The 10,094-nt window shown below is 52.0% G+C and overlaps 1 protein-coding gene across 1 annotated transcript in view; it reads left to right on the forward strand.

Annotated features, from left to right (window-relative positions):
• LOC102871945 (myosin light polypeptide 6-like) overlaps positions 1-7,450 on the forward strand; it is a 7,697-nt gene extending 247 nt beyond the window's left edge. The window contains exons 2-3 of the mRNA XM_006880985.1: positions 48-121; positions 7,133-7,450. Of these exons, the coding sequence (XP_006881047.1) occupies positions 48-121; positions 7,133-7,450 (392 nt within the window). The remainder of the gene's footprint in view (positions 1-47; positions 122-7,132) is intronic.
• The last annotated feature ends 2,644 nt before the right edge of the window (positions 7,451-10,094 follow it).

The following is a 10,094-nucleotide window of genomic DNA, read 5'->3' on the forward strand; positions in this document are numbered from 1 at the left end:
CTGTCCCCCTGCCAGGTCCACACTGGTCCTGCCTGTCCCCCTGCCAGGTCCACACTGGTCCTGCCTGTCCCCCTGCCAGGTCCACACTGGTCCTGTGTGCCCCCCTGCCAGGTCCACACTGGTGACTCATCTCAGATTCCACACACATTCGGTCTTCCTGGCTGCCCCGCCAGGGAGGCAGGGGGGTTGTGAGGTACTTGACTCCCCAGAGATGTGACACTCCTCCGGCCCAGTCAGCCGATCCGTCCCTGAATCACACACCCCGACCCCTCTTCTCCCCGGTGCCATTTCACATCTGGCTGTCACCCCGTGGTCTGAGTCTGTGCTGGGTCTCTCTGCTCTGACCCTCACGTGGTGCTGGGCCTTGGGGAAAGCCAGCAGCTGCCAACTCAACAGGGACCCTTGGGCCCTGCAGCTCTTGCTGGTGAACCCGGGACACCAGGCCCTCTTGGGGTTTCTCACCACAGAAGGACTGGGAACATGTGTCTCTGGCTCTGCCTGTTGTTGTTTGGATTCAGCCTGGGAGGCTGCCTGCCCCCTCCAAGCCCATCTGAGCAGCCTGGCAAAGTCCTTGGGACCCGTGGTGATGGTCTCCTGCTCCCCCAGATCTCCTCACCACAGAGCCCTCCTGGACAAGGCCCAGAGGCGCACTCAACTCCAGGCCATTGCAACACAAGCCGCTTCCTGGCAGCTAGCGGGGGAGTGGGGAGGATGCCAGTGAAAACTCACGTCACTATTTCCCAGCTACTTTCCAGACCATTCTTGCCAACACATCTTAGGGCAGCCTCCTCGCTCCGCCCTCCCCCAGCTTCTCTGACCTTCCAGAACACTGCCGGTCTCCCCTCCTAGGTCCCATAACGTCTTGTTTCTCCTGTCGCCGACTGACACGTAAACGCTGCCACATCTTCTCAAGCAGAGCGCACACCGCTGGGGTCCGAGGACGGGTTAAGACTCTTCTGCACCTTCTCCTTGCTCAGAACCGGCTGTTACACGCCTTTCCTAACTGCCCCGTTTAAAACCCCAAACAAATCACTCCCCGGCTTCACCCTGTAATATCATTTATGTACTTACTTCACATCTCACCCCCACTAGAAAGTCGGCCTCAAGTAGACAGGGAACCTTTGTTTGTTCACTGATGTTTCTCCAGCAGTTCGAACAGTACCCGGTATACAGCAAGTGTTTAATAAACACATTTGATAGATGACTTAAGTATGAATAACTGAAGGACTGTGACGTCAAATGCTAACATTTCTGAGAAGATGGCCCTCTGGTGTTCCTGCTTTTCACAGAGTATTTTATGTGTTACTCTTTAGGAATTTCAAGAGCATTTGTTTAGGCTCCTAAATCAGTTGTGGGTTTGTTTGTTTGTTTGTTTGTTTGTTTGTTTCTCGACTCAGAAAATCCCAAAATAAAATGTAACCACTTGTTACCACATGGCAGTGACTACGATGTCATTGTTGCGGTGGGCACCATCAGGTAAAATACCACATGTAGCGACCCCCTGGACAACAGATCTGACCCCTGTCGTGTCCTGTGCCAGCCTCACCGTCTCTGATGCCCTTACGCCCACTGCTGCTGTCACCATGTCAAGCCATCTCCATGTCTACTAGGGGTCTTCCCCTCATTTGCTGACCTTGAGTATACAGTCCTGGGGAAGGTGCAGCCAGAATAAACAAAGACGACCAAGCTTTGTCTCATACACCTGTTAGGAGCACACTGTTAAGAGAGGCTATTCCTTGGAAAAGGACGTCAGGCTTGGAGAGGCGGAAGGTCGGTGAAAGAGAGGAAGACCCTCGATGAGATGGACTGATGCAGTGTCTGCAGCACGGGGCTCACGTGTGTCAGAGGTGGTGCGAATGACACAGGAGAGGATGGGGTTCAGATCTGTTGTTCATCGGTTCCCTGTGAGTCATACTCGACGGCATCTAACAACAATATCCAGTGATTATATAGTCTTGTTGAATAAAAGCTTCTCTCCCACAGATTGCGACCGCTAAAGCCACCATTTACTGATGAGGAGTCCAGTCCTTCCGTCCACCAGCTGCTCAACGGGAGACAGATGGGCAGTGTCCTTCCATGAATTTCCAGCCTTGCCAGCTCCCTGGAGGGTCACGTGAGCTGGTTCCGGGTCAACGGCAGTGCCGAGTGGAGCTGGGAGAGGGGAGGTGTGGTGCCTGCTCCCACATCTCGTATGTCGGGGACCCAGGGCTTGAACCCGGGCCATGGAACTTCCCTACTCATAGGTCCTGCCAGCTTCTGCAGGTGCCCACGAAAGCTGGACGTGACTCAGGGGACAGGGCGAGTTTATGGCAGGACAGGCAACTGATAAAAAGAGATTTCCCATCAACCAAGGGTTCAAAACTGGAGGCTGATAAGCAATCTAAACTCCCGTAATCATTAACTGCAGATGAAGCAGGTGTCAGGGCCAAGGAGGGCGTTGTGTGCGGGCCTGCGAGAATTTAAGGCATCAGTGCAGTATTCCGGAGCAAGATGGTGCGTTAAACAGGTGCAGACACGAGTCTGAAGTTCAAGCTGGGGGGCTGGAGATAGAAAGTTGAGGGCCAACATGAATTTGGCAATTAGGAAGCCAAAGCCTAGAATCGACGAGAATCTAGCCGCCCTCCAATTCCACCTTCCTCTTCAGCAATCACAGACACTTGTCTGAAGCCATGGCCTCAGGGCTGCCACCCTTGCTGCTGGGCAGGCAGAGCCCCAGCCCTTGGGTTGTGTGGAGGGAGACGCTGACCAGGGCATTCAGGACCTCCGCCCGCCCAGGGAGGTCCCCTCTTCGGGGCTTCCTCAGGGTCCTACGGGGTTCATGAATGTGTGGCTTCTCACATTGATCTGGTCAGCGCAAGGCTGCTTTAGGACTTTCTGTTTCTCGACTCTCATGGCCAATCAAGTCACCGTTAAGTAGACTCCTCCTTCGTCCAGCCAAGCTGACCTCCAGTCCAGGCCTGGGAGCACTTCGACCTCCTGTCAGTGGCATTGCAAGTCTCTGATCTGAAGCCCAAGACACTGCTTCATAGCGTCATTTGAGGACAGTCCATTTTCCATTCTTACCGTTTTCTGAGCACGCCATCTGCCACACCCCCTCACTAACGCCCAAGTCTCTGTGCCCTGCAACCCACCTGCCAGGTGTGAAGAGGGAGGTGGTGAAAGAGGGAGAGGAAGGGGCTCAGAGCGATTAACAATAGAAAGTGCGAACAAGTAGGTACACAGCACCACAGAGAAAGGTTCCTAGCTGCATTGAGGGCCCAGCTGAGGTTGGATGTCACTGGCTGCGTCTATTATTATTATTATTATTATTATATTCTGATTTCTTTACAAAGTTTGAATACACTGTTTTTTACAAAAGAGCCTCCCCACCCACAGACATAGGCTTTCATTAATTTAAATACCTTAATATATTAGTTACTGATTTATTTTTTTTTTTTTTGCTTATTGTAGTCTTACACAAGGTGAATTAACATTTTAATTACAGACTTTTCTGGTTATCTGTCCAACTATCCTCATAGTTCTTTGATTTGCAGTCTTATGTTGAATGAGGGCTTCTCCTCTCTTTTCTGTTTTTATTCTTTTTTTATTGATTTTCCCCCCCTACTAGTTAATCTAGAAAATTCGAGCAAATTCTTTCAATGTCCCTCACCCCCCCAACCCATCAAATTGTACAAGGCCATGATTAATCCTCCCTCCCCCTGCACATCCACATCCCTCTGCTCCCGGCCTCTCCCACCCCTCCTGGATCCTTATTCTCACTCTCTAGTTTACTTCAAGCAAACCAGTGGGAGCTTCCGCATAGGGCAGAGGCCTGACAGGCAGTAGGAAGAGGCTGGAAGGACAGTAAGGTGTGGGTCACTGATGTGAATGTGGATGTAATTGCCTGTGGGGTTCAGACTGCGTAAGAGAGTGAAGTGGAGCCCAGAAGGGACCGATCTACAGTGCCCTAGAAGAGGCACCTGGAGAGGATGGAGTACGGGGGAGACCCAGAAGAGGCAGGCTCAGGGTGAAGGATACTGCCCAGCTGACACTGCACTCTGTCCGGTCCAGCACCCTCCATCCCATCCATGACATGAACAAGGCAGCAGGAATCCTACATGCTCCCCTGTGGCCAGCCACACCTCACCCACCACAGACCCCCAGGTCGCAAATCCTGCAGGAAGAACTCTGTTCCTCAAGCTCCTTGGCGAGCTCTGTCCCTTGTGCTGCACCCATCGGCTGTCTTGGAAAATCCAGTTCACCTTTCATGATAAAAAGTGTCTCACAATGTTGTTGTTGTTGTTGTTATGTCGAATCGCTTACGACTCATAGCGACCCTATGTACAACAGCCCTGAACTCTGCTCTGTCCTGTGCCAATCGCACCATCTCCGACACACCCATCCTGATTACCCCAGTCACTGAATCAATCCACCTCATAGAGGGCCTTCCTCTCCTGCGCCGTCCCTCCACCCTACCAAGCATGATGTCCATCTCCAAGGACCGGTCCCTCCTTGCAACATGTCCAAAGTATATCAGACTGAGCCTCAGAATCCTTGCCTTCAAGGAGCCACCCGGTTTAACCCTTTCCAGGATGAATCTGTTTGTTTTCCTAGCAGTCCATGGTACCCTCAATACTCTTTTCCAGCACCACAACTCAAAGGCAAAAAACTTGAAGAATTAAGTCTCAGAAACACAGGGCCCATGAGTGGTCCAAGGACCTCAGAGTCTAGAACTAGTGACCCGATCCCCTTAGGACCCCCCTCCAGCCCCATGTCCATCTGCTCTGCACTCCGGCTTCATTCCCCTCACTACAGTTCAGGGCAGACTCCCGACCAGCTTCCTGAGGTTCTAATCTCAGCCCTGCTCTTCCACACACCGTCCACATGACCTTCAGCAAGTTCCTTCTCCTCTCTGCACCTGTGTTTCCTTGAGGAGACAGCGCCTGCCTCACAGGTTACCTAAGGAGTGAGGCGTGCAATACTTCAACGCACTCAGAAAGTCGCTGGCTCAGAATTAGTACCAGATGTGTCTTCCTTGTTCCATCCCCCCATGCCCGACCCAGGCTTCCAGAAAACTCCGCCCAAATCTAGTCTCCCAGGCTCTGCGGAGAAGAGCCACACATGATAAATCAGCAACATTGAAAACTGGGGTTTCCCGCAGGTCAATAGTGTGATCCAATTTCATGGACAGAGCTGAGGGAGCAAAACTGTGGTGTCTGTCTGGGGAGGGGTCAGCAGGAAAGAGACTGCTTTATGAGAAGAAAGTGAATCTATCTCAAGCTTCACTATTTCCTCACGGATCTTTCTCTGCCGTTTCTTCCCTTATGCGAGCAGAGAAGCATGTTTACTAAAACTGAAAACAGGGAGCTGGTGGTGGTCAAGTGCGAAGCCGCAGGTCAGTGGTGTGAACTCAGCATCAGCTTTGAGGGAAAATGATGTGGCAGTCCGCGTCCAACAAGATTTCAGCCTCGGCAACTCAAGGGGGAGTGGCTGTGCCCAATCCGCTGGGTCTCTGTGCGTCACAACTGGCGTGACAGCAAAGGATCAGGTTCGGTTTACTGACAACGAGGCATCTTCTAGATCCCAGACCCACATCTGACATTTCCGTTTCTCAGAATGTCAGTTGCCCTGCTAACCCTGAGGGTTTGCAACTCCAGCAGTTCGAATCCACTGTTGCCTCTGGAAGGAAAGTGAGCAGTCTTCTTGCCCTAGACCGACGGCCTCGGGAACCATCGCAGGGTCGCTAGGAAGCGGACAGAATGGTTGGCAGCCTGGCCTGGTCTATTTACAGAGCACGTGTCCAGCAGCGTATGCCTCCTTCCGCATCCACAGGACAGTCAGCTTTTCAAACTAGTATTGCATTTTATGTTTTGATAAAGCAAAGATTTCTGAAGTGATAAAACAATCCACATATGCTGATTGGCATCCAGGGGGCTCGTTGTCTGGCAACCAGGTAACGCGGGGAACATTTAGATAAAAGCTTGACACAGACAGTGCGTCCCGGCCGGGGTATCAGTGTCTCTCACCCACAATTAGCTCTGACTGGTACTTCTTGTTGACAGGTTGTTACTCAGAATAACCTTGGATGTTAAAGGATCAGGTGGTCCATTCTAATTTTAAAGTGATCCAGTGGGATGTGAAGGCCAGGTGAGGCTTCCACCGGACAGATAAAGGAACCGAGGCCCGGAAGGGTTGGGTGACCAGTCCTACGGGGCCCACCTTTCTCCCAGGATGGGACCTAGTCATAAACCTGGAGCCTTGACAAGCTGACAAGCACTCTGAGTGAGGGTTATCGCCGCTGAAGAGGGCCAGGCCGCATGCTGTGCAGTAGCTGTTTTTAAGTGCCCTCGAGTTGAGCACGACTCCTGACGGCTTTGTGAACAATGGACCAGCACCCTGTCCAGTCCTGGACCATCCTCATCACCTCTGACACACTTGAGCCCATCGCCGCAGTCACCGTGTCAATCCGTCTGCGTGAGGGGCTTCCTCTCATTCACTGACCTTCTGCCTGTCCAAGCATGACGTCCCTCTCCAAGGAATAGCTTCTTCTCGCAACATGCCCAGAAGAATATGGGACAAGCAGGAGGAGAGAGAGGAATATATTTAAGGCTAGGCCAGGGTCCAAGCACATGAGGGAAGAAAGAAACAACTTAGGCCATAGTTCAAGTCCTACTTTAAAGCCTGGTTTGTTGGGTCCTGAATGTGTCCTTGGGCCTGAGACTAGGTCCCCTTCACTTTCACATCTGACACTTCTAGACGGAAACATCCATCCTCCTGTTCTACGTCTACGGAGAGGCCTGACATCACCCTGAAGGGCCCTGTGCACCTGTTCAGTCGCCTCTCAGACCTAGGCCTTGACGCCCAGGCAGCAAGGTCTCTTCTCCAGGTCTAGGCAGAGGCCTGCGCGGGCCTTAGATGCCGGGAAGCTGGGCCCCAGGTCCCTGGAGGATGGACTGGAGGGAGATAGAGGCCCCAGCTGAGCCCGGCCTTTTGGTTCCGTAGATGTCCTGCCAGAGTAGACGCTAAGGGGGACACTGTGGGAAAGAACGCACTGAGTTACCAATCCTGGGAGACTCTGTGGAGCTGAAAACCCAGGCATGGGAACCAGCATGGAAGTCAGGGAACGCTGGCCACAGTGAGGGGGCTTACACAGAGCAAAGGGAGCAGAGACTCACACGAACCTCGTGATGAAATGAATGTGAAGGTCCTGGATTTTGAGCACTTCCTGCCCATGCTGCAGACAGAGGCCAAGAACAAGGACCAGGGCACCTACGAGGACTATGTTGAAGGCCTTCGGGTGTTTGACAAGGAAGGGAACGGCACTGTCATGGGTGCTGGAATCCGGCATGTCCTTGTCACACTGGGTGAGAAGATGGCAGAGGAAGAAGTAGAGATGCTGGTGGCAGGACATGAGGACAGCAATGGTTGTATCAAGTATGAAGCGTTTGTGAGGCATATCCTGTCGGGGTGACGGGCCCCGTGGGGCGGAGCTCGTCCGAATGGTGCTGAATGGCTGAGGGCTGCCCTTCCTGTGTCCCCAGAGCCCTGTGCCTTCCCCTGTGCGAGACTGTATGTAGCCCTGAGAGCCGCCTAGGCTGTCACAGCTCCTTTCCCATCTTGTAGCTCTCAGATAATACTTGCCAGCAGCATTCACCAAATAAACTTGCTGTCTATGCCCACAAAAAAAAAGAGGCAGAACAAAGACACACAACTTGGGGTGGGCTGTGTTGGGGTGAGCATGGGAGGAGCCGCTTCAGCACTGGGGTACGATGTCATGTAGAAGCACGGAGCTCCGGGAAGAAGGCTGTGAGTGAGAACCGTCACAGAGCGTCTAACCTGCTGTCCTCCACCCTGAAGGCAGAGATAACCCGTACACTCCGGCAGTGACCCAGCTTGATAGCCAGGCCTCTGTCCTCCACCCCAGATTCAGGCATTTCTGCCCAAACAGAACCTTATCAGCCTTGTTGAAACAGGATTTTAACTCAGGGGTCCCTCTCCAATGTGGATAAGAAATACGCAGATCCATTGAGTGGGTCCATCTAATTTGACAAATAGAAAGAATTCCAAGTCAGTCTAATGTCTTCCATTCCTCTCCATGTAATGTGCTTTCAGAAACCGAGCTTACGATGCCTCAGGGGGCAAGTGAAGTGATGTCCAAGAGCAGATGCTGAGGGAGCTGACGGATAGTCTGAGAGTCAACAGAGGGTGAGGCTCACGGATGCAGACGTGGCAATCCTGACCTTGTGTGGCTGAGGGGAGTTGAAACCGGAGGAGCAGATGATGCCACTCGGGGAGGCTGGGGGTGAAGATGGGGGTGAAGCTGTGGGGTGGCCTAGGAGGAGAAGGGTCCATCAAGGAGGGGAGGACGGAGAGAGGGGCACAAGGAGAACATGGAGAAGAGCTGGTGGGAAGAGACGGTGAAGTCCCAGGGGGATGTGACCACAGAAGCCCCCAGAGGACACAACGTACAGGTGAGCAGTGGCATCTCACTCAACAGAAGCCCAAACATTGGCCACTGGGGTGGGGGGTGGAAAGTGTCCATTTCAGAGAGGTGAGAGTAAGGGCAAGAAAAGAGAGGGTCAAGGGGTAGAGGGGGTGCAGAGGCGGTCAAGTCAGTGAGTGGAGACACCCTCACAAGACACGGTGCTGGGAAGGGAGGTGAGGAGACCTAAGCACGGAGATTCAGTGGGAAGTTGTTCGTCCTCGGGGTGCAAGAGGGGTGGACTTGCCCTCACGCTGATGGAGGGGGCCTGAGAGAGGAGAGGTGGCGTTCCGTGGGTCGAGGGGAGCGAGGAGGAGCCTGATTAAATGCAGGCAGGAGGAAGAGTGTGAGGGGACATAAAGGGCACTCCTGGGGATTGCGGCCACGGCCATTCCAACACATAGCAGCCTTCGTGTTCCACCGAGAACTTCCCTGTGGGGCTTGGCAGTGATATAAATGGGAGCAGGCCATTAGAGCTCTCTTGTAGAGTCTCCGGGCAGGTCTGAACTATCGACTTTTTCATTAGCAGCCAACCATTGCAGGACTCTTTACAAAACCCGAAAAACCAACTAGAGTCCTTTGAAAGGGAAAGCAATGGGGGATTACTCATGAATAGGAGAGGGCACTGCATTCATACAGACAGAGGAAAAACAGAGGGAAATGGGGGTTTTAAGGCAGACGAGACGGCTGCACAATTTGACCAAGATACGTGAGGACCCTAAGAAGCACACCAAAAAGGACAAGTTCAGTAAATGCTGAAGACACACGTAATTATGCAAAAACAGCAATAAAGGCCAAAATTAAGTGTGCCTACACAGACATTTGACTATGTGGATCATGAGAAGCTACGATTAACACTGAGAAGAATGGGGTCCCAGAGTACTTCATTGTGTTCATGTGAGACGGAGACGGAGACCAAGAAGAAGCAGTTGTCTAGACAGAGACAGGGAACACTGCGTGGTTTAAAATCAGGAAAGGTGTGTGTCAAAATTGTATCCTTTCCCCAAACCTATTCATTCTTTTTTTTTTAAACCTATTCATTCTGTATGCTGAGCAGAGCGTTTGAGAAGCTGGTCTACAGTAAGATCGTGGCATCAGGATTGAAGGAAGTCTCATCAACAGTGCTGTTTGCAGAAGACACAACTTTGCTTTCAGAAAGCAAAAAGGTCTTGAAGCATTCACTGAAGAAGATCAAAGACTACAGCTTTCAATGTGGATTACATCTCAACATCAAGACAAGAATCCTCACCTGGACCAACTGCCAACATCGAGGAAGAAGGAGAAAAAGTTAAAGGTGTCAAAGATTTCATTTTATTTGGATCGACAATCAACACCTAAGGTAATAACAACAGTCAAGAAATGAGAAAGACGTGTTGCCCTGGGGAAATGTGCAGTCAGGGGTCTCTCCAAAGTGCTCGAGAGCAATCCTGTCAGATTCAAGATCAAGATGCACCTGATCCAGGCCTTGGCCTTCTCAAGGGCTCCCATGCATCTGAAGTTGGACAACTAATGAGGCTGACAGAGGAAGAATCAATGTTGGAACCATAGCGCTGCGAAGGTCCTGAAGGTCCCATGAGCTGCTAAAAGGCTAACAAATCTGTCTTAGGGGTGCAGGCACGGTGCTCCTCAGAGC

The sequence above is a fragment of the Elephantulus edwardii genome, unplaced genomic scaffold (assembly GCF_000299155.1).
Source record: "Elephantulus edwardii isolate Elephantulus edwardi_28Jun2011 unplaced genomic scaffold, EleEdw1.0 scaffold00011, whole genome shotgun sequence".
Taxonomy (NCBI): Eukaryota; Metazoa; Chordata; class Mammalia; order Macroscelidea; family Macroscelididae; genus Elephantulus; species Elephantulus edwardii.